We start from the raw sequence: 25856 nt of genomic DNA, 5'->3' as shown, positions 1-25856 counted from the left end.
TATATATGTAACAGGAGGCAAGACAAACTGAGTCGATATAGCCATGCCCGTCTGTCCGCCCGTCCGTCCGTCCGTCTGTATGAGTGCATGTTTCTCAGCAACTATAAGAGCTAGAGTAACCAAATTTAGTATGTAGGTGCTCCTATATCCAGGACACTACGCTTTTATTTTATTATTTTTATTTCTTCCCCCCCCGCAAATCGAAAAAAATATATATAAATCAGAAAAAAAAAGCTGAAATAAATCACAAATTGCCTAGTCATGTTTTTGACCGATTGTGAAAATTTAGAAACGATCGGATAAATAATTAGGAATAATTTACATTTCAATTTTCAATATCGTCAGGGGTGCACGTGCTGAGCGCCAATCCAACGTCCTGCCGACGCCAGCGGGGGTCGCGCTGACGTTTACAGCGAAAACGAGCTGTGACCCTGTTTGTTTTTGTGTGTATGTGTTTGTGTTGACTGATGCGTGTGTTTGCTGCGATGCCCTAGTCAAAGTGTATTCTAAAGTTGGTGGCGCCCAACTTTAATTTGTCCACTTGTTTTTAATATAGGTATGTAGCACTTGTTGATCAGCAAGGCATACTGAGTCGACTGAGCTCTGTCCGTGTGCCTGTCTGTCATTATGTATGAACAAAAAGAACTCATAGTCTATGGTATTAGTAACAAATTTTTTGGTGACAAATTTTTATTTTTTTAAATTGTATAGTAAACTCATAGTTTACAGAAAATTCGGAGAATATATTTCATAGAAATCATTAGTCCATGAAATTTTAAAGTTTGGATAGATAAATAAATAAATAAATAGTATAGTTATAATATAGCATAGACAGCGGGAGCGCTTGCTTATGCTGTAGCATAAACGTGCTGAAAGCGGAAACAATCTTATACGACATTCATCTCAAGCTGTCCTAAAATTAGCTTAATCCAAAAATATTTTTATCAGGAGATTCTTGTTTTATATGTGACTCAGAATTTTCCAGTTAGATGAACCTATTTTTCCCCTTTTAGTTTTTGTGAATAATTTGACTCTTGGTCTCATCATTGTTTTATAGTCGTTCTTTGTATGTTCATACTAATAATGGGTCATTATTTTATTTCATATGTGTGTACATAATTTTGTATATTTGCTTCATTGTAATTCAGCTTATGACATGCAAAGGGAAGCAGCATACAACATATCATTACAAATGCATAAATAAATAAAATATTCGTATAAATCTGCCAATATTGATGCTTATTAAACTGAAACGAGACTGGTAGTTCCCTCTTTTGAAAAAGAATAATTTAATTATATATATTATTTTAAGTATAAATATGTATGCGAAATCTTATAATAACTACTAGAGAAACCAAACACAGTTTTTTATGTATCATACGAAAGTTTATGTACGTATGTTGTAATTGATTTGTCAAAATATTATTCTATCGTCCTCATCAATACAAGAAAATGCTGCAAATGTTTATACACTTTGACTTAGACGTTGCAGCAAGCACATGTTCCGTCAGATGTGACTTATTTATTTAGAAATGGGTTATTTTTTAGACATTGACCTTTTACATACCTAACTTGACATACAAAATTTTGTGTCTCTAGATCTTACATATAGTCACTTAATCACTTCTGCTTGCTATTAAAATTTGCACAACTTCCATTTTGCATAAAATTGCCAAATTACTCATACTACATTTACATAGATGTATAAATTTTTAATTAGGTTTTAGTTTAAATAAATATGAACAATTATACATAAATAACTGACTGTTAAAATAACTCAATTAATACTTGTCACTAACAAGAGTTATATGATATATGTAGTTACATATGTACATACATGGTAATTTCTGTAGTAAATGTTACTTAACATATCTCTGCCAATTTCATTTATTACGAAAAGAAACGAACCCTAATGTTCTATATTACCTTGATAAACATGTATATCTAACAAATTATTTTCTCTTCGAGGCGTAACTTGATATTTATCAAGCACAAAAATTCCAATATAATATTATGACAAAATCAAAATCATTGAAAAGGTAACCGAATTGAGCATTCTGGCTTTGTCGATCCCACACAAGTAGCATAATCTGGTATCTAAAATGAAAAAAAAAACCCAGTAGCACAAATAAAAGAAGAAATAACATCGACAAAAATAAGCTGACGTCTGGTTTTATGAAGTAAATTATTATTTCATGCGAACACTTTGTCGCTACATGCGTCGCTTTGTAGCTCCAAACAAAAGCCTAACATAAGCAAGAGATGGGCATTGTCAGCGCTACTAAGTCTCTGCAGTCATTTGAAATTGGAACGGATAACGATTGTCAGATTAGGTCCATTGAAGTAACGCCTAGTATTTTCACTCCACTGATTTAATTATGTTAGGGCGGTGAAGACATAATACACACAACGCAACTTTTTTTCAAACAAAATTTTTATTCTAAATACTTTGGATAATTTCGCAGCTCTATTTACGACATCTAATCGGGTTATAGCATTACTACCGTTGATTGGTCGACGAAACAATGGCCAATTTCATGTAGGCATTTACAATAGCACTTTCATTTCACTGAAAATTCGACAAATGCCAACGGCCTGTCATTTACTGCACATAGAAAAACATAAAAAAAAAAGCATAGGGAAAATAAGCATAAGCATGGTCTTCTTGCCTGTATACCAACAAAAAAGGTTGTATTTCTACTCATATGTATTCCTCTAAGTAAATTGTACGTAATTTACTTTCGAATTATGCTTTACATTTACTTTTGATTTATTCAGTTGCGAATTTCAGTGCTCTCGATTTTACCATAAACAAACATAATACTGGGTATTATATTGTGTATAGATGTTAGGCATTTTAATCATTAGGGTATTTCTTAAATTAAGTATGATTTGATTCCGAATACAAACATTTAATATTTAGCATATTAAGATTTATTATCTTTACAAACTTTTAATATTTAGTATATTAAGATTTATTATCTTTACGGTTATAGTAGCCATACAATTTTCGATTTGAAAATTCGAAATCGACCAAAAATAAATTCAGGATTACTCCAATTTTCCAACGAAAATAAGAAACAGATGGTTTTATGTAGATATCAGTATAATTATTTATTTCTTATAATTTTTGTGTATGCATGCTTGTTCGCTATAATATATACAGTGTATTTAAATTACATTTAATATTCGCATAAGGCGCTAAGTCTATAAGATCTTATATTTAATTTGTGCATCAAATATAGCAATAAAGTATGTATACTATGTATGTTCTATACTAACATAAATTATTTATGTTTGTCAATTTTGCAAAATAAAATATTTGCCTGCTTCGTACATAATAGTAACATAAATAAAATAAGATTTATAAACGACAGGAACAAAGATTTAACTTAAGACAATAAAAACAAAAACAACTAATTCAATCATTGCTCGCGATAACTTGTATATTTGGTTTGGGTAAGGGCGGGTATAGATTTCGGAGAAGGACGTTGATATGTTTGAGGCCACCCATACGGACATTATAAGATCTAAACGTCTATGCAAATACTATTACAACGTATACAAAACCTTATGCACTCTCAAATGTAAATAAGTTTAAATCGAATATTGGCATGGATTCAAAGTATAGCACAGTGCCTCAGTTGTTTGCTTTATAATTTCTTATGAGTTGCAATTAAAATTATATGTACATAAATGTTTGTGCACGTGTCAAAGTGAGTAGACCAAACCTCTGCAAAACTCCTATTTTTTAAATTTATGATGATACTTGATGGACTGGGCGAATGTTGATTGCCAGTTCAATCTACAAGCGTGCTCGATAAACTGTGTGCGACTGTGTCTGCCTGATGCCATTAGGGACGATTTTGCTAATTCTTACAAATTTACTCTCTATAAGCTCTGATTGCATATGTTGAATGCATTTATGTATATATATTTTTATTTATTCAATCAATTACAGGATTTTTTCTCCTACAAAATTGCACAAAGGTGTGGTCGCCAATTGCTGTGCGGTTTTGTAATGTCAACAGAACAGAACCGCTCATGCTAACGGGATGTTTTTAAGTTTTTGGTGTTTGCGGCGTTTATCAATATACCGAATAATCACAAGTAAATTATTGTCCGAAAGTTCAATGTCCTTCCTTCTCTTTCCGATCGCCTCCACTGTCCTACATAAGATAGTCCGATAGGGAGCATTGCACATTTGGCTAAGGCCTAAGCATGGTCAGCTTGGGTGTTTTCTGTTGCAGATTATGTTCCCGAATTGCGATAAGTGACAGAGACCGGAATGCCGAGAGCGGAGAAACTGTTGTCGAGTTCGCAACCATCGGGGACATTGCGCACGGATCAGGGGACGTGGACGCTGAAGCTGTCGGCGATGAGTGTCATGGCTTGCCGCTCACGGAAGTCACATTTATGCCAGGCGAGATCTTGCCCGAATTGGAGGATGATGATGAGCTAGTCGAGTTACTAGAAATAGGCCCGATCATATGTTGTCCGGCAGTGTGGACACCACTGGTGGGCATGTGCACAACATCGCATCCCATTGATGAGGATGTGCTGGATGCCGACGGCGATGCGCCTGGGAGCGTTGCCACTTGCGCCGGTCCTGAATTACTGCTGGTAGTCAGACTTAGTGGTGCGAAATGTTGTCCAGTGGCGGCCCCTGATACAGCAGCCTTCCATAATAAGGGGTTCATCCCGAGTCCGTTGTGAGCTGCTAATGTAGCACCAAAATGCCGCTGGTGTTCAAGAAATTCTTGGGTGGGGGCATTTAAGTGTGCAGCTGCTGCCACTGCCGGTCCATAAAAGCCGCGGTACAGATCGGGCCGTACATAAGGCGAGTAGTTTGGGATGCGAGCGGCTAGTGGAGAAAGTATTTTACCTGCAGATGGATGCGGATGTTGGGTCGGGTGTCCATAGAAGGCTGGCTGAGACGGTGGCAGCTCGTTGGCTGGTGAATTTTCTTTGGGTGCTGAATTGGACTCTTTACCGTCCTTGGCCATATCTGCCAGTGACCAAATGCGAGGCTTAACTGTCAGACTACTGCTAGTGCCACCGACAGCGGTCTGATGAGGATTCTGTTGTGCTTGCTGGTGGTGCTGCAATAGCTGTTGCTGATGGTGATGATAAGCGGCGATATCCGGGGGCGAGCCAGTTGGAGGCCGAAAGTGATGATGCAGGGCGGCGGGGTGAAAAAGTGGATGCGTGCCAGGGCGGTCATAAAGATCCGGTGAACCGTTTGGTGAGCCCGGCCGAGACTCTGACCACTCGCTGTTGTTGCTTTCACCGGGACGATCTGTCATCAAGTCACCCAGCCTGCTAATACGATCTTTATCGTCACTAGAGCCTAGTCCAGAATCCTTTGCATCTGAAAACCATAAAATATATTGAAACAAAAAATGAAATTTTTTATAGTTTATAGATTATGAGTTTTTTGTCTATTCATAATAACAGAATATCTGGGTATACATATAAATGGTATATAAATGATAGAATCATTGCTTTCAGACATACCTAGCATATCGTTGTCTTCTGTGTTCTTATCGTTCTCGTCGTCGTCGTCAATATTAGCGTCATCATCGTCAACTCGATTTCTTGGCTCCCAAGTCATTTTGTTCTCCTTTTTCAGTCTTCTTCTTGCATTAGCAAACCAGGTCGATACCTGGGTAAGCGTCATTTTGGTAATAATGGCTAGCATTATTTTTTCTCCTTTTGTAGGATATGGGTTCTTTTTGTGCTCATTTAGCCAAGCCTTGAGAGTCGATGTCGTCTCGCGGGTTGCGTTTTTGCGCCTAGCACCATTTAAATCCATGCCATAGCTGCAAAAATATATAATAAAATGATTGAAATACGCATACATACATATTTAATATCGCGTAGGCAGAGGTCGAATGTCGAATTGTTAAGTTTTTGTTAGCCAAGGAAGGGCGGAGACAACAAGGACTAAACAGGTGGCTCAAATTATCCAGCTAAGCCCAAACACCAACAACTGAAGTAAGAGAGCCGGCCGGCAATTTCGACCCATCTGCGGCCAGGTTTAAACAAACGACAAATTCGAGTTGTGTTTAAAACTTGTTTGCAAGTCTGTATGTCTGTTGTTCACAACAATTTTCATGCCAGTCCCGAATCGTTAAACGATTGAAAGCTCCTGCTGCCCGGGCTTTATTAATTTGTCCTTGTACGCTCACAACGCTTGTGCTTGTTACGTTTAACATTTGTTTATAATAAACACATTAGCTCGTCATGGTCCTACGTCTATATGGATATGAGCAGGACATGGACCTAAGTGTGTATGTGCGGCTGCATGCATGTGTGTACACATATGTATGTGTATATGCATATGTATGTGTGCAATTTGCGGTCTGGACAACACATTCTGGACCCCAATGCATTGACTGCGCGGAGCAGTTGTCCTTTATCGCTTTTTGTGGGCGGTTAACATGAGCATATTCAATCAGACATGCATACATACGTACGTATAGACCCACAGCTATATGTGTTACATATTGTGCCCAAGTGCACCTATATGAATGCGTGTTATGTTATGTATGGGTAATGTATGTACATTTGTATGTATGTATGTTAGCAGAAAATATACATGTGTATCTGTCCCATTTGCAGTTGGCCCATCCAGCTGTTCATCGACTGCCGGTGCCGGTGCTGGTGCTGGACAGCGAGTGATACGAATGCTGATGCCATTCGTTGACTGGCTGCGGCTTTCCGTTGTGTGCGTAGCATTAATTAATTTAAGTTCAAGAAGCGAAGTGTCGCCGAGTGCAAAACACCTGCGCCGACAGTCACACTACCTTTGATCACTTGACAGTTGAATAAATTCTTTTAATTTTCCTATCACCGCTCCTTCTATAAGCAAGGTGCCAAAGATGCAGCCGGTGCCCGAAGTCGAAGCTGATGGCGATGTCAAATAAGGCATCCATAAGCAACCAATGGCAGCGACAAGACATAAGCGCCCGCGCTGCTATTCAGATTTCATCAAGGGAGAGCAGAGCCCCGCATCCCATAATTTAAATTAGCACATGCAAAAATTCATATAGACGCAAGTTCCTAAGTTTACTCTTTTGTATGTATGTACATACTACATATCATATATATGAGCTTGCCTATTGAATTCGGAATCGATTCAAGCAGTTGGTCACAGAGCTGGCAGCACGTCACATCGAAATAACTTAAAATTGATTTATTGTGAATATTATTGATAGGAACAATAAAAACACACACAGCAAAAGCCACAGTAGCAGTAGCATTAGCAGTAGCCGCATAAGCATAGACATGACTCAACTTTCGAATTTTATTATGGGTGTCAATTACAGTAAAAACAATGAAAGAGAAGCACTCAACCTGGCGGAACGTGACGTGACGGGATGTTGTCGATTGTTTAATCTACAACTCTGTTTGGAAATTTTTGTGTATGTCGGCAGCTTTACGAATTGACGGAAGCAGGCACTGCCATACCAACGCTTCATCCAGTGATCAATTACAAGCAAATATTATGTCGTTTATAATGGCTAGTCAAAAATGCTTATACGCACTTGAGCACACAAATATAAATACATAAATTTATACGTACATACGTATAATTCAAAGCTAATGCATGCTAATATCAATTGATTTTACTTTTTAATCGCACATGTGCCAAGGCTCGATTGCGGTTAAGGTGAGACCCAAATTCGGTTGGTATTTGAATGCAGCTGGGAAGCACTTAATACGCCTTCAGGAACAATAGCTATTGCATCTTTACCGCCCATCAAACTTCTATACAGCACTCTCCTCGTTTCTCTCTCCCTCTCTCTATGGATGCCAGGAAACAACTATTGCCGGTGGCCGCGCCCTAATTCGATGTAGATTCATGTGCTGCTCACGTTCTTATATTGATGTGTTGGCGCTGATCGCCTGTCGGACCACCATTCAAGATGTCGCCACCTCTTTTGGTTTTAAAATTAAGTCTTTGCACCTTGCAGATATCCGATATGCAAATGAGCTTTGTTATTGATAATTTTTGTCTCTTACCTATTGAAGGGATATCCAGCAAAGGCTGCATCGTATGGATGGTACATGGAAGGGTACGGCCACGGAGCTCCACCGGCCACTAGGTTCTCCTTTAAGTCGATACCAGCCTAGAGTGGGAAGATGGAATTAGTGAAATTATAATTGATAAGATAAGACAAACGTTTTAACGTTTTAAAATATAATCATTCTACTCTAGAATTTTTAAGTTAGATTACGTTGATTGGTTATTAACTAAGACCTTGAACCAAAATTATTAAAAATCATGTTAAACAAATCATTAGTACTTATTTTATGTATGAAGCTTATTCTCATATCAGCGGGAGATTGTTTTGAAATTGGTACAGTGGGCATAATTCGTAAAACTCGACCGTCAGCTGTCGTCTAAGAGAATATTTTTAATTTAAAAATAGGATTTGGTAAACATTTCCCAAAAAATGGTAAGATTGTAAAAATTAAACTTTGTGAAATACACGTTTTGCCTAAAATTTGACTTGTAAGTAATTGACGTTTCCCATTGTATAAAAAGAAATTCAAAAGATAAGCGGGATCAGTAATCCAGAGGTCTCAACATCATGAGCAGAATACGTGACACATCTGCGTCCCCATCTGCATTGTTTTATTTACTATATTCACTTTGGCTTCGGACCTTTTTTTTTTATATAATAATGATAATGTGCTTGTATGTTCGCACATATAGTACAATATGTATATTTGTGAATGCCTGTGCTTGAAGAGAACAAACTTTTAAAGCCTCATTCATGTGTTATAAATGTACAAATTCTTTTCTCCTTAATGCTTCAATATCACATTAGGTAAATTCAATTTCCTATACTTATTTAATCATTGTGCAATCTATTAACCTACCTATACATTTATTCGAATGTGAAAATCTTTATTGCATGTACTACTTAGAACAACATTTAAATATATATATATATATATATATATATATATGCCTATATATACACATACATATATATATGTATGTATTTATATAGTGTTGGCTTGGCTTGCCACAGTGCGTAATTAAAATCACATACATAACTTACTCGTGCCACAAATCAGGCAAGCAGGCATGCAGAAATACAGACATACAGATTCACATGCATATGTCTGTGTGTATGCGAGTTGTTGATTAAGTGTAACATGACAATTATATACACATTTAGTAATTTAGTGTTGTCTAAATTCTGTGCGACAGATGTCGGTGTCAGCTGTTTGTCGTGTATTTGTAGCAAGGCAAGTGATAATGTTTTAAAGAGTGAGAGCAAAGCAGAGAAATGGTGCTGCCGCGTAGAGAATACAGGCATTTTGAATGCTAAAGTAGTTACGCACTTCAATTGAGAGCAAAGTATTAAAAGGTAAGTGCATTATCATTCATTCCATCAGGTTCAATTGACTCTAGTCACACTAAAATGAAATTGGCAAAACATGATGCAAGATCAGCGATCGATACGCATCTGAATACATGACGCCCCCCGATGGTTTGAACCTCTCTCAGCGGGCAGTTCCGTTCACAAGTTTACACACATACACACACATGTGTCTGCAAACGACATAGAGGCGACTTGACTGTTCTTTGCAGATGTAGTTTGTTGTTCCTGTGGCTGTTGCTGTTGTTATCTTCAGACTCTTCGGCTGCGTCAGCGCAGGCGACTGACTCAGTTGTGTGTGTTGACTCTACTTGCAAGTCAAGGGCAAAGGACTTGTACTAAATCGGAAATGTTTGTGAGTCGGCGTCGCCAGTACGGGAATGTTGCCAGCTAGTATAACATAGTATGGTATGAGTAGCAGCCCGATATCAGCAGCAATCGCTTGCTAATGCTTCGAACAGCCCCAAAACAGCCAGCGGCTCGGAGAAGGCTCGCAAGCCCAGCATGTGGTAACTTCGAGTACCAGTAAAGTCAGCGATAGACTGATAAATGGCGACACAGATCGGCTTTGGCCCTTGTGGTTGTTTGGTTCCTTGGTTCTTTGGCTGTTGTCTACTGCCAGGTCTATAGCAAGAAAGCGTTCGTAACGTGCAGTTCGCAGAAGTCATTTAGTAAAACGTTTTACAACCTCTTGGATCTGGCTGACAATATTAAATTACAGTTCTTCAATGCAGAATTAACTTTGCTCGGTAGGCCGAGGTTGCATTCGAGCGATCAATTACCGGTTTGGACTTGGGTAGCGTTTTTTCAATGAAGCTAAAAGCTGAAATGCTGGAAAGCAAAACCTAAGTTGAGGCTGATGGTTAAACCGAAGCTAAAGCTCAACTGGTTAACATTTTACAACTTGTGTAATAATCGTGTACTGCCATTAAAAGTGTTCCAATACCAGAACAAAAATCAGTTTCAACATAACCAGAATACATCGTTGACTTTGCACCCCCTACCCGAAATATATCCAACCTCGATCTGCCGTCCTTTGAAAGGAGGAATGAAAACATGATTCAGGAAAAGAGAGATAGATAAAAAACAAAAGAAAGAGAAAGAGATAAAGAGAGCTAGCAATAGCGATGAATGCGTGCTGCACATGTTCCTGGACATGTCATGCGAGTTAGCCGCGTTGAATGCAACAAGAATATCCCATAAATTATTGACTGTGCTACTTCTTACATGTGGCATAGTACATAAGAAGTATTACGTTGTAGTCCAGCATTCACTTCCGCTGTTCACTCATGACTATCTTGATTTTGTGCATGAGATGAGAATCATTAACAACCTGTATATACCATAGCTATATTGGGAAAATTTTTCTTTAATACCTTCCCCGTATTGGCTACGCGGCACGCTTTTGAGGTATTTTCGAACAAGCGTTTAAAATAAACATTGCAACTCCAGTATCAGTCATTATTCTTAAAGCGTTTTATCCTAATTTAATGCTACTTGCCTACAACTGACATATAATTATAATTATATAAGCAGACGTGACTAAGGAAATGTGAAATTTATTGATTGCGTTTTCTTTCATACATATATGTATTAAATGCCACAAAATGCCTAAGAAGCCTCCTGTAGAGATTTGCAGTGACTCCTACAGCGGACTGTGGCGATTCAGGCATTGTGGAGTATAATTTCGCTGCGTCGATTAGGCATTGAAAGAGAGCAAGTTAATTAATTCAAATTAAGATTGAGCCGCAAAAAGCTTTGCTGGCTAAGCGAAAATACTGATGAAATCAGGGCGCTTCACGCCATTGTCGTTGGGGATTCCTTATGGATAACTGGCGACCACATTGTGACGCCAATTCCAGTGCAATTTTCATTAATTTGGCGTTGACTATGGAGAGCCCGGCCACTGTGGCGTGCCTGTGGTCTGTCGCCTGATGCGCTGCGATGCGAATGATGCGCGTAATGACGGGTCGAGTTAATTAATTGCTGCTTCGATTTAAAAATAGGCGCACGTTTACTCAGCACATTCCTGTCTGTACTTGTCGAACCGAACTGCCACCAAGGAATGAATGGAATCAGTAACTGAATTGGAATCACAACTGAACCGTCGAACCTTCGAAGACTTTGACTTTCAAAATAGAATGACACACTGACGGGCGACAGTGGAGATTGTGCGTCTATCACCATTCCCTTGTAAAGAAGCTCTGTCTCCGGCATAAATTCACTTGCCTTCCTCATCTACGGCTGTTGACAGCTACTGCGCTTGGCGCTTATTCTATTATTGTATAACTGTGGCGACGATATGGATGTCAACGTGGCTGTGGCTGTGGCTGTGGCCATAGTTTGAGTATGAGAATGAAGATGTGAATGTAGCGCCAGAAGCTGTGCTGCTGTTGCTGTTGTTTTTTGAAAGTTGTAAGTGTGGCTCCTGCTGCTTGGCTTGTTTGTTTGTCCATTGTTCCCTGGCGTTGCCATGACTGCTAATTTGTTTGTTGTAGGAGGCCATTGAAACATTCTCTTTAGCCTACATGAACCACCGAACCCATCGCCCCATCGCATTGATACCCACACACCCATACACTCATGTTATAAAAGTGCAAAATTTACTGTTAACGAACATTTTCAACTTTGCCAAAAAGCCAAACAACAACGGCAGCAACACAAAAACTTTCCACAACACTTACACCAACAACAATAGAACAAAATGAGTGGTGTGGGGAGAAGTAAATGTATTTAGTACTTCGCCCATCCTCAGGACGGGTCTCAAGCCCAGCTCAAGCCCAGACGTCACCTTGCTATTAGTACAGCAACCCCCGAAAGAACGCACGACGCGTCGTCGAGGACGACGCCGACACTTCGACATTTTGAAAGTTGACAAATCAGTGCATGTACATTCTCTGGCAAATCTGCAGCTTTTGCTCTTGTAAGGGTTGTTCATGTGCCTCGCATGTGTGGGTCGATAGGGAACAGGGATGGAGGAGCTAAGTGCTCCAGCCGTCATTGGTGCAAGTGAGTAGTCCGATTTGTAGTTGTTTTCTGTTACTTTTGCCAGCGGCTAAAGTTTTTGCAGCTCCCCGAGGACATGGATGTTAGCTCGGTTATTCATACATGGATATGATACACCCCCAAATATACACGCACACACACATTGGTGTGTAGCTGACTCCGTTGCCCCGAGTAAGATTATTGTCGAGTGCGAAATTTCATGCCTGCATTGTTATGCTCCTTGCCGTTGTTGTTACTGTTAAAGTTGTTGTTGATGATGTTGATGTTGTTGTTGTTGTTGTTGTTGTTGTTGTTGTTGTTGTTGTTGTTGTTATTGTTGTTGTTGATAATGTTGTGCCACTTAGAGTATGAAAAAGTCAATATACTCCTGACAGCTGGCGCCATTGCTACACTCGCATCCACCTCTTCGCCTTTTCCCTTGGTCCTAGTTTTGGCCAATACGGCAAATATAGCTTTTATACTGGACTCAAGGTGTATAGTGTTTACTTCCAATTCAATGCGTTTATATACATACATACATAGCTGTATGCATAGTATATGCGTATGAGTAAGAGTGTGCGCATAGTTAAATAAAAGTCGCCTAATTGGTCTGTACAAAGGCAGCAGCAGCAGTGACGGCGGCGGCAGTGACGGCGGTAGCAGAGACGACGGAAGCAGACGGCGGTAGCAGCGATGCAGTGGAGATAGACTGGTTAGACGAACTGACGACTTCAACAGACGCCTGAGTTCATAGCTCATAACAGAACCAGACAGAAGACTCGATTGCGCCTGATCTCAGGCCAAATCGCTTCCGACGTTCCACTTATGTGGAACTATCGATGCGTACCATCTCCATACGCCAAGGACAGGGGACCCGGACGCGGGTACCAGGCGTGCTAACAGCACAAAAACGGCTCCACCCCGTAGTAATGTTTACTCGGTTCCGGGGTGGAATTCAGCCAGGGGAGGAGGATTGTTATAGGTTAGTGGGAGCATGCCCCACACACCATTAGTACGACGGTATTTTTGAAGGTGTCTTCAGGCATTGGATTTTAACCTCCTCCATAAAAAAAAAAAAAAAAGCATAGTATATGCGTATGAGTAAGAGTGTGCGCATAGTTAAATAAAAGTCGCCTAATTGGTCTGTACAAAGGCAGCAGCTGAATCACGCAAGCACGCTCCGAACGCAACATATGCGCTAACGTCAATGTCGACCTTAAGGATAAAAAGATAAACTGACGACCGGCGGTCGGAGGCAGAAACGGCGACGGAGATGGGGGTGTATCGCAGGAGGACGGCCTGTCACTTGTGCGTTGACAAATTTATTAATAAGGTACGAATAGCAGCAGTCGACGCCCTCAGTGACACCGGGCGCAGCTTGGGCTGCTTGGCCTATTTGTTGGCAGGCGGTGCTCTTCAAATGTTTTCTTCCGATTCGAAATGACAGCCGGCCGGGCCGGGCCGTACCGCGGCATTACACTATCATACATGGGCCAGGGCACATCCACCTTCACATCAACCATCATCCACCATTTAGCATGCGTCGAGTCGAAGACAACAAAATATATTCCCGTGCTGCGGCGAAATGACAGCCGCTTGACAGCTCGTGTCAAAGTAATGAATCCACCACGCAGAGCCGACACTTTTACAACTCCAAGCGAATGATATGTATGTATAGTAAGTAGAGGCTAAGAAAAATTGCTCCAGTTTGAGGTGCTAGCAAGCGCCAGAGACTCTGAAAAATGCCGCAATGACTAATTACGATCTTCGAATGATTTATGCAGTTGAGCGGCGGAAAATTTAAACAGTTTTGGCTTTTAAACGCTTCAATCAATATGACATTCTAGAGTACAGACATATGTTCCTATGCCATATCATCTGTATTTGTGTATGTGCATATGATTGCACCAGGGCTGCCTCACGGGACGTTTCTCGTTATCTTTTTATTAGAATTGGAATACTCTAATGATGCAACAGATTGGCCAACAAAAGGATCTTGATTATTCAGAGCAGTTACCCTTTAATACTGGCGGAAATTTTTTAAAAATGTCAAGTGCTTTTAATAAAGAATGAACAACATCACATTTACAAATAAATATTGCATTCAAACAAATTTTGTTTAAATTCATTTTGCCACATTTTTAATTTTGAATGACTGAGCAATAATCAATTGCTTATGACCATTGCTGATTGCATCGGCGATTGTTGCATATTTAAAAAGAGATCCAGTCCACAAGAGACTTACGAATAATCTTAAGTACGACGATTTGCAGTAGGAATACAAGCAGTTTTAACAATAACAATGCAAAAGCATTATAAACGAAAAATCAAATTTATGCAATGCTTCGGCTACTGGCGACAGAACCGGTTTTGTTTTTTTTGTTTTCTTTTCATTTAGCTACTTAATTTTCTCTACAAATGCAAATTAGTGATGCTGATAATCGGTGGTCAGTAGTGAGACAATCGATTTCTATTATATGGCCATTAGAGGAGCATTAGAGTGCACACTTCTATGTATGTATGTATGGATAACTGGCTTTTACACAGTCATGGGATGGGTAAATGAGATAACTTTAAGCTTCCTATCCATTAAAATGCATAAGGGACTGAAGACTCACCTTCAGCAAGAGTTTCAGCGAATAAGAATACATAGTCCATAGAAAAAAAAAATGTTTGCTAGACCTACAGCCTAACACAAATACCTATAGGGCTATAGAAGAACTCATTACTTTATTATGTATTGTGAAAAATCAATTGATTTATAGAGTTAAATGTGGTGCCCAAATTCATATGTTATGGTAAATGGCCTTAATCTGGAAAATCCACAGATGATCCGGTCAAGAAACGTCTACAGTCGCCGCGTGGGTCCTGACCCCTAGCCTTATCCCTAGCCCTAACCTGAACTGACCCATGCACTGTATGTGGTCTGGAAGGTGAAACCAAATAGAATTGTTTGCAAACAAAAGCAAATTACTAGTACATAGTGCTATTAGAAGCAACTCGACAAACAATGGGCACGCCATGAAGCGCCGGACACATTGTAACTGAATCGAGGCTCGAGGTCCAAGTGGCTTTGGGATAATAGTGAACGCCGTGACTGAATGAAGCCTGGACCAGGTTGCATTCACTTAAATGCGACTTGAAATATCACCTCGACCGGACAGGACCTGGACCGCCAGCCAAGCAATCACAAAAGGTCAGGCAGAGGCTGAAGCATAGGCAAAGTCAAGCTTGCATTCTAGTCTTGACAAATCTGTGCGACCGAAGAGCTCGAGCCAACGATACTCATGCCCTTCTCTATATACAGTCTAACACATGTTCAGAAGCAGTGTCTCGCTAAAGTCGGGTCTTCGGAATGCTTGTCTGCTCGCATAATTGCATGCCCGTCTTTGCGACTGCATAGCTGCGGCACACGATTAAATGGCGACATCGCTGACGACGACGACGACGGTGGTCCATCTTGGACCCTGGACAAATTCACAAATTTATTGCGCCATTGTTTAGCTGGATGACTTATGAACAGCCTACCTTTTAACTTGTGCCTGGAGAGCGTCAGCGTCGGCTGGCTCCAGCAGGACTTGGAATGTGCACATTGACTTACCGGATTAGCGTAGAATGGAGGCTGATCTGCCGCAATGCCTGACAGGTAGGCAGACATGCCTTCGGGGTACACTCCAAGTGGGACACCGCCGGGTCCCGCAACGAGACCGCCGGCTGCTGCCAAACGCTGATAGCTCAGCATATCGTACTGGCAGGAGCAAATCGTTTGACCGCTAACAGGATCAGTGTAAATGGTGCGGCCAGTGTCACAGCAGCGACTTGAATTTGGATTGGGGTTCGGGTTCGCAGAGGATGACACCTGCAGACTCCCTGGCGGCGGGCCGACGCCAACAGTTGGCAAAGCGGCCGGACCAGCGGCTGCTCCACTTCCGCTCGATGCTGATCCGTACGGTGTGACAGCTACTGCTGCACACGGAGAGGTGGAACGCGCGCCCGGCGGCACTGTTGAGGTTACCATTGCACTGTGACCAGCGGACCCAGACCCAGGTACCGTCAATGGAAGGGGCACGTTGGTTGGCAAGCCGGCGGCAGCTGCGGCAACAGCCGCGGTCAACGTAGGCCCCGGTCCTGGACCGCTACCAATGGCGGGCGATGAATTTGCTAACGAAGGTAATGTCAATGACTGTGCCTGTGGGTGAAGCGTCTGAGCGGTGCTCGTAGACGGTGTGGTGGGCGATGAAGCAGCAAGGCGAGTTGAAACGGCATTCTGAAAAAAAGGAACCGAAATACCAACAGATCAATTAGTATAATTTTCGAATTTTCTTACTAGAGCATTAAGCATTGGCTGAATAGTATAGGGGGCTTGAGACTTGCTTCCATAACGCTGAGAAACTTAATTAAACTCGTTGTCGCTTATCACTGCGATAAGCACGACTATTGAGTATCAACCTGAAGCAAACAGGGGTCCACTATCTATCTTTATACATACATTTAGATACACACACACACTCACTCACACACGCACGCACGCTTATGTCAAGTCCCTTGTTGTTGGTCCTAGGCGATCATAAAAGCGAAGCCGCCATTACAAACAAATCATGTTTTCGATTGACAACATTGATTTAAATTACACACTCGATTGCTGGCACCGCAGGCAACAACAACGAGAACTGCAGCGAATGCAACGACAAAGGCGAAGTTGAAAGAGCTGTATGATTGAATATGTACATACGTACATATGCATGGATATGTATGTATATGTTCCATGCCGTACGGAACCCAGCTCTAAGCTCTCGATCGCACATGCTTTGATTTTTGCTCTTGTTCCTTTTCAATGCATACATACGTATGTATGTATGTATGTGTTTATGTGCGTCAATCGCGCGCTTTTGTCAACACTTTAAGTTAACCAAGAGCAACAAACAAGAGCCGTAAGACCAACTCCAACAGCAAAAGACATTTGGAGATGCAAACAAGTTTCGTATCAACGATATTTATTATCGTTTCCTTAGCTGCTTTTGTAAACTTTATTCGGTTGTTATTTTCACTTTGTCTTTTGTTTTCTATGAAGTTCTAGTTTTGGATTCGCTTCTCCACGCCACATACTTTTTAACGATTGATCCTTGTCGAAAAGCGCAAAAAGAGAACAAAGCACACGCACACACATCAATCATTATTATAATACTATAAATACAACATAATGTATGTACGCATTGAATGAATGACCGACGAAAGCAAGTGACAAATCAAGTGGCTGTACGCGATTAAAAATTAATTCCCGCACCGATAGGAGAGAGTAGAAGTTTTAAAAGTGTGTGGGCTATCAGTTAGTGCCTTTGAGTAAGCCGCCGATTTTGATCGACGATCGTCTGATGACTCCTATGGCTAGTAAATGCCTTAGACATATGTAGATACATATGTACATATGTATGTAACGTTTAAGCTTGAGTTATTATATGTACATACATATATGTATATGTATGTATATGTAAATAGATTGTAAATAGATATGTATGTATGTGTCTGCGTACATAAGAATCAAAATCTGTGTGTGCCCACATATCCATATGAAGGTAAGATCCTCGTTCTCATCAACTTGAGAACTTTGAAAGTGTTGAATAACTACACACTCGATCCCTACTCAGCTACAGAATCCATATATACAAGATATGTATGTATATGCCTAAATAGGAGCATGTGTGTAGTATTTCTGTATGTGTGATATAGGAATTTTTATCTAAACAGCGATTTGCATTTTTCGCTGCGACTACAATTTGGTTTTTGTATTTGGTTTCGTATTCGGTTTCACTTTCAGTTTTGGTTTCAGTTTTCTGTGTTGTTTGTTCTACAAGTTGCATTGCACACTACACACACACACACACGCACATACACATATATGTATGTATGTATACATACATACCTTTTTAAAAAGACATACGTACATGTGTTACATACAAATGTACGTACATCTGTATATAGAAGTACGTGTTTTGTTTTTGTTATGTTCATCGCAAGCATTTTATTGCTACTTTTAAAGCTGTTGTTACAGCTATATATTTGTAAGTTATGTTTGTGACTCTAAAGTGTTTGCGATATGAATGTACATATTCATATACATATATGTATGTATGTAATTGGTGTGTACGTATGAAAAGGCAAGTAGCTGGGAGTGTAAATATGCTTATTTGTCGGTAGGTGGTTCTAGCTCCCACTGCCGATAAGGATAATAATCTATCTAAAAGTTGTAGGCAAAAAACTGGAGCCTTTCCCATGTGATCACTGCTACTCGTAGTTAGATTTTCATTACAACCTATGTAGCCATTTTAATTTAACATAAGTTTGTTAAAACATAGGTAGTAGTGCGTGTGTAATCGTGAATACTTCATAACCCATGCAAGTATATCAAGTAAATTGTTTATATACTTTTAAGATACAAATGTATGTATAAAGATAGACACGAGAATTGCATCGTTGACATTTTGGGATTCAGCGGGGATTTGGCAGACATCGATTTAAAATTTCTGTTCGATTTATTTTTAAATTGTTTTGCCGTTCTGTTTCAAGAAAGATCTGGTCCATTTCAAGTCGAATCGTCACATCTTACACCTTGTCGGACAAGCTATAATTAATTAGAGGATCACCATGTGCCGCCGTCCTATTGGCTTGTGGGACTTTTCAACCGTTGGCTATACAAATCGGACGAACAAGAATTCTTCCGAGAGAGATATTAATTTTTTTTTTTTATTAAATTGCATTTCCTTCAATTGGAACATTCTTTCGATATGAGCCTAATGGGATAATTATTTTACAGACTTTTTGACTTTTACATAGTATGTATTATCAGTATACGCACCATTACTAAACATACACCGGTTTCATTACTGTGCACTGTCATTTAATTGAATTCGATATTCAAGTACAACTAATAATTATTCTTGAAGTGCGCGACACGATTCGGATTGCCGTTGAACTTCTCATATATGTATGTATTTCTATATACTTATGTATATTTGAATAGACTGAATTGGCACAATTTCAGGAGTTATTATTGTAATTTGGGATATCCTGTTTCAATTGCTGTTATTATTTTTTACGATTTTGCATTTTGGTGATTATGTTTAATTGGGTTTCCATTTCGAGACATTTTGTTTCATTTAGTTTATTTTAGGTGGAGTAAGTATGTATTTAAAAAATGCACTTTTTCAGTTTCGGACCACGACGCAATTATGTACGATCGATGCGAAATAGCACAAACTGATACGATCGAACGCTATATGCCGACGGTTTAACGGTTCAAGCGCAGAACATCGTGCGAGTGCTGGGCAGAGAGTAAAAAAGCTACCGTTGCACAATATCCACGTCTGGTTTTGTTTATGATTACAAGCCAGGTTACGGAGGCGGATAATGTTAGCAAAGATAGAGATGATACGTCTGAGGCGAATACGTAGGGCGCTAGTCGCAAGCGCAAGGCAAGGCAAGGCCCAAAGCAAAGACGAGTGCGAAGACTGAGAGGCTGAGACTGGCCAATGCAATGCGAACGAACACTGGATGAACGGAGACGAGAGCACGGCGAGCACGAGTAGAGCGAACAGCAGTATTCTTATAATATTTAGCTGGTAAACGCAAACCCAAACGCAAAAGGCAAACGCGACGCCAACGTATACAGAGGCACAGCCAAAAGTAGACTAACACGAGTTTCTTGAGCAACTACAAAGTGTACGACAAATGGGAATTACACGACAACCGACAATCGAAAACAGCGACAACGACAACAACAAAAACAACAACAACAGTAACAGCAGCAGCAGCAGCAGCAGCGGCGGCAGCAGCAGCAATAAACAGAGTCGCTACTACACAGCACCACACAGATACGCGCCAAGGCACACACAGATACCCAATGCTTAACTGTGTGTGTGTGTAAGAGAGCGCAGTGCGGCAAAACTCGTTTCTCCCCTTATTTGTACGACTGTGTTGTGTTGTGTTGTGGGCTGCTCTCTCTCTCTCTTGCTCGTCGTGTGATTGTGAATGTGTGAGTGTGAGCCTGTATCTGAATTTGGTTATGTGTGCATGTTGATTCAGTATCTGTATTTGAGCGCCAGCAAAAGCAGAAAAAGTAGCAACGCTGCAACAACAACAATAACGAGCGTACACTGCGACCGTAACAACGGCAATAATGATTATCATTAAAAGTGGGCTGGCTGTTTGTCACAACAGCACGAATGCGTGTGAGCGAGACGGGTGGCTGCCGACACTGAGAACCGGTTGCGTCACATTGGGCAAAGGGTAGAGCCGAGAACGGGGCGAGGGGAACGGTGTCGACAAAGCGGTCACAGCTACAGATGAAGATACAGATACATGAACAACTACAGCGCAAAAAGTATCTGAACTGCTGCTGTTTCTGCTGCGACCATAAATAAAGTATCTGAACATTGCACGATGTACAAGCGGGAGCGAGACAGCAAGTTCTGGTGTCCACGAATCGCATTTGCTCAGCTTGTTGGCTGTTGCTGTTGTTGCCTGTTGGCTGTTGGCTGTTGGCTGCTGCTGTTGTCGGTATCGTGTGGCCTCCGATTCTGTATTTTACCCCTGCCCCGAACACAGACCCAGACCCGGACCCGTTCATGTTGCCGCGCGTAAAGTGCGAGTGAGCCAGCAGAACATGAAAAAATTAACTTAACAACTAGAAAAATGGCTGTTATTGCGTGTTGTTGTAAATGCCGATGTATGTATTTGTACGCGCTGTTGTTGCTTTTGTTATAACGTTTGTTGCTATCGTTGTTGTTGCTCTTGTAATTCTGCTACTTGCTACTTGCTGCTGCTGCCGCTGCTGCTGCCGCTGCTGCTGCCGAGCTACAGTCGATACTTAGCCTCAAGCCTGAGCTTGCTGAGCGCTTGCATTCACGCACACACGCACGCTTATATCTCTCTCTCTCTTTCTCTCTCTGTGTGTGTGTGTGGATGCGCTTGTACTTACTTCGTACATGTATTTGTTGCCATAAACAACACGAACGACGAAACTGCTCGCCGTAATGGAAATAAGAAAAACTTGATGAACATGAACAAAGTTCGTGAAAGGGGTGGGCCGATGCTTCAGTTTCAGTTACTACTGTACCCTCAGACTCAGACTCAGACTCAGGTTCAGGCTCAGGCTCTGACGTGTAGCTCTGCCTCTGTTTCTGTCTCTGCCACCACTTCTGCCTCTGTTTAAAGTTCCTGACCAAGTTGATTGCTGGCTGCTGGATTGGCATCATCCGTTGTAGCCGTCGCTGCTGCTGCTGCTGTTGGCGCCGACAGCGCCACCGCAGTTGCTGTTGCCATTGTGTGAGAGCGCACATTTTATTACTGAGGTATTTGTTTTTTGTTTCGCCTCTCTTTTGGTGGGGGTTTCTTTAACTTTTTCTAATTAATTGAAACGCCACTCGAGGGGAGTGATGGCGCCGACGGTTTTGCTGATTGGGAGTGCGGGTGCGGGTACGTGTGCGAGCAAGACCGCAAGCGAGATCGAGAAAGTAAGCGAGATGGCAGAGCAGCGAGAGTATTACACTACACTACTATACAAACAAAACAAAAAGCATACATATGTACATACATACATACATATGCACATATATGCGAATGGTTTTTCAAATAGGGAAATACTGCCGCCGCTGTCGCTCATCCCTCTCTAGCCATTAGGCGAGAGTGGGGTGTCACAAGCGCTAAAAACAAATTCCTACAGCATTTAAATGAAGTAACTTTGTTGTGTTCCTTTGAATTGGACTCGTACATACATACAAATGTACGTATTTTTCCATATGCGTCCAGGTAAACACATTCTGTAGCAAGGATATCACGGAGTACAAACGAGCAAACCAATTGATTCAATGGTCAAGTTCAAGTAATATTGTATCAAAAAGCTGTACTCTTGATTGCCTTGATTTCAAATCTGTGATCGACCATTTGAGTAAGTCCTTCAGTGCTCCCTTAGCTTTTTAATCAGAGTTTCAGATACTGGAACTCAGATACTGCAGGGTGTCCATGTTCGCCTTTTGCCAAGTCTAGTAAGTTATCGTAAAGCAGAGACCATGTCAAATCACTAGCATAGACCATAAGTGCTGGCGAGGCTGCTACAGCAGGAGTAATAAAGCCAATACACAGTCGCAGCTTCAAAAGGCATTTTGAAAATTGCACGGATGAGGAGAGTGCGCTTAAGAAAGCGACCTCTTGAGTCCGGGAGGCGGGCGTTCATTGGCGCCACGGGCCGTTTCCATCTCTTGGGACCCAGCTGTGCTTGGGTCTGGCGCTGCCAACAGAGCGAGCGGGAGAGCTTGCAAAGATAGCCCAGTGCAGATGGCTGTTGCGAAAACAGGAGGGATAGATATTGCTAGTGTCGCTACCACCCGCGGGTCGCCAGCAGCTCGACATCAACATCAGAGTAAGCATCATCGTCGACGTCACCAGCAGCAACAGCAGCAGCAGCAGCAGCAGCAGGAGCAGCGACAACGGCAGCAGTATCAGCCACAGTCGTTAGTCGCAGTCGATCCAAATCCAGGCACAGCGTCAGTCTTTGTTTAACGATTTTTATATTTCGAACACGAGATACATTTGTATCTTTTGTGTTTTTCTTGTTGGCACAACTGCAATGTATGTAAGTATGTATGCATATGTTCATGTGTGTGTGTGAATGTACATAAATATGTATGCATCTGTGTGTGTGTGTGTTGGTGTGTATCTGTATTTAATTCTGTATCCGTATCGCATTGGTGGCAGCTTTCTCTTGTCTAACGCCACACCGTTCGCCTCGTACGCTTCGACTTGTTATCGTTTTTGTTGTTCTTTTCGTTTTCGTTTTTGTTCTTGTTTTTGTTGCTGCTGTTCTTGTTCGTGTTCGTGTTCGTGCTCTGTCGTAAATAGCAGAGGCAGCAGCCGCAGAAATTGATGTTGACTTTCCCCCTCCCACTCTCTCCACACAAGCCAAGTGCGTGTGTATCTATGCATTTGTACTTTTATACAAAGCCAATGATGTTCGTTGGCCTCAGGCTCAATTTTCTTGCCACTTTTTTCAGTGTTTCAGATAAGCCCGACACACACACTCGCAGATACACTGGATACATACATATGTATGTATGTGTTGGAGGGCAAGGCACAGAAAGCTTTCCATGTGAGCATGAACTCTGTCGACATGAATTTTAATCTAATAGATACAAATGAAAAGGTGTTTGTAAACTCAACTCTCGTGTAAACGCTTTGCCTTTGGCTTCAAAAATCGATCAGAGGCACTCAACAGTGGCGGAGTTCCTTCTTATTGCTCTTTTAGATCAGAGCTTAATACGGGCCCGTCGCGTAGCTATAGAAATTGAAAATTTGTTTTTGTCTATTGGCGCTGACTGCCTTGTGTTGATTCACTTCGATTTGTGTATGCGTCAGATTTGGCACGTTCCTTATTGTTTCCAGCCGCCCTATAGAAACTGCCCTCTGGCTTCCATTAGGCCAACGCATCTGGATTCGCCACCGAGCATGAATTGTCTACTCTACTCAACTCCCGAAAGCTAGCGGATGTCTGCAATATTTGCCAATATTTGTCAAGCCAGTTGATTAATATTATTTGTGTATTTTTTATATGGGTGCTAAGAATCTTTACATTAAACATTAAAAGAAATGAGCCAATCAGATGTCATAATTATGGAATGGTGAGCCTTAAATGCACTTGTAATCATTTATGGATTGTGGACTTAACAGTGCACCTGGAGGAGGAGCAAGTTAATATTGAGCCAACTAGCCAACCAACCAGCGGACCTAACGACAAACAGACTCAACAAACAGCCAGTCATTAATAAAGAATCAAAGAGCTTGAAGAAAAAAAGGTGTGTTCTCCTGTTCGCTGTATCTGCGGGTGCCTGTGTGTGGCTGTGTGTGTGTGTGTGTGTGTGTGTGAGCATTGCATTCAGCTGTACTAGGAGTACATAAGACGTATACGCGCATACATGTGCATGTGCCCCGGGGGCAGGGTTTAATGCCGGAGGGTAACAAACAAACCTGATAGATGCTTATGGTCTATACACCACCCATCACCGGCATCGACATGCGAAGAACACGAAACAAGTTGTACACAGATAATCATAAATAAACGAGACGCAAGCTCGGAGAGACGATTGCCGAGAACCGAAATGCGAGAGATGTTCGGCGACGCTGAAAAGAGTAGCGCGCTTCGCTGGCAGCGTTAACGAAAAGATGTGGATGTATCTGAGGCTAAGGTAGCAGCTGGCGTCAGAACGCAACGCACCAGCCTGCAAATGGGGGAGCGAGTAAGCACGACCACGAACAAGTCCATGAGGACACGTACCTCCATGGAAGCTCAAATGCTAGAAGGTAGCGCCACAGTGCCACTTGGCAATGGCCCAATACAAAATCCAAGGTCCAGTATCAAGTCTCTAACTATAGCAATGGGCGGATGCGGCGGATTGGCGAACATCTGCGAGAATGCTGAACACAGTGGTGATAAAGATCTGTTGCGTTGTAATTGGGAGATGTCGCTGCTCACAGACACAATCACAATCACAATCCCAGTCACAGTCAATGACACGACTGGCAACGTGAGACGGGCAATGAGCAATGGGCGACTGTCGATTGCTGATTGCCGATTTTCTCGCTCGCACTTGCGTGCAATGCCTGTTGGGTCGCCCGATGGAGTCTTGGGACGCGTCTGTCTTAATGTTGGCCCAATGCGCGATGAATCAAGTTGACCGGTTTAATTAGACGCCGTGCGCGTAATAACAAAGCAACAAGGGTTAAGCTTAAAAGAATGGCCAATTATATAAAGTTTTTGTACTTTTTAATAGCCTACTGTAATTAAATTAAAGGCAAGCCCATACTTTTCACCACCTTTGCCTTTTAGCCCTGTTCTTTCTTGCAGGCCCCGTTTTTTAACCATTTTGTTTTCGCTGGTATTGCTGTTGCTGTTGCTCTTGCCATGGCCGTGGCGTGGTTGTTGGTTGCTTGTGGTCGGGCGTACAAGTAATAAATTTAATCATAAACCAAAATAAGCGCGTTTAACCACGCTATCTTTTTACGTTAACCGCCCGAATCACCACCCATTCAGGCCAATTCCTCCCATCACCCCAGTTGGGATGGCAAGCACTGGCCGCTAGTTAGTCAGTCAGTCAGTCAGTTTTAAAGTAGTAGACTTTGGGTTGGATGGCGATTCGGTAGATACCCAGGGCATCCCATTGTACAAATACATGTATCTGTGCATCAATATATATGTACATGTGTACGTATGTATGTATCTGATTATACATGTATGAACATTATACATTGTTACATACAGATACGGTGAGGGCCCGGTGGAAAGCGACTAAATAAACTGTAACTGATGTTTTCGTATGTTTTCGCCGCAGACCGACGACTGTTTGTACTTCCGAGTCCGAGTCCGAGTCGAGCCGACTCCGAGCGGACACGCTGCGCAGCGCTACGCTAGCAAGGGCCGCCCAT

At 41.6% G+C, this 25856-nt stretch overlaps 1 protein-coding gene across 1 annotated transcript; it reads right to left on the bottom strand.

Moving 5' to 3' along the window:
- Positions 1-3315: 3315 nt before the first annotated feature.
- On the bottom strand, positions 3316-20051 carry LOC108600710 (homeobox protein caupolican). The gene is made up of 5 exons (XM_017988440.2): positions 19240-20051; positions 15988-16653; positions 8029-8135; positions 5518-5822; positions 3316-5371 (listed from the first exon to the last, which is right to left on the bottom strand). The coding sequence occupies exons 1-5, from the start codon at positions 19279-19281 to the stop codon at positions 4386-4388; spliced, it is 2106 nt and encodes a 701-aa protein (XP_017843929.1). The 5' UTR covers positions 19282-20051; the 3' UTR covers positions 3316-4385.
- Positions 20052-25856: the final 5805 nt, after the last annotated feature.

This window comes from Drosophila busckii, unplaced genomic scaffold, assembly GCF_011750605.1.
Source record: "Drosophila busckii strain San Diego stock center, stock number 13000-0081.31 unplaced genomic scaffold, ASM1175060v1 chrUn_07, whole genome shotgun sequence".
NCBI lineage: Eukaryota > Metazoa > Arthropoda > Insecta > Diptera > Drosophilidae > Drosophila > Drosophila busckii.
Note: the sequence above shows the minus strand (reverse complement) of the source record. Positions and strands in the feature narration are given on the sequence as shown.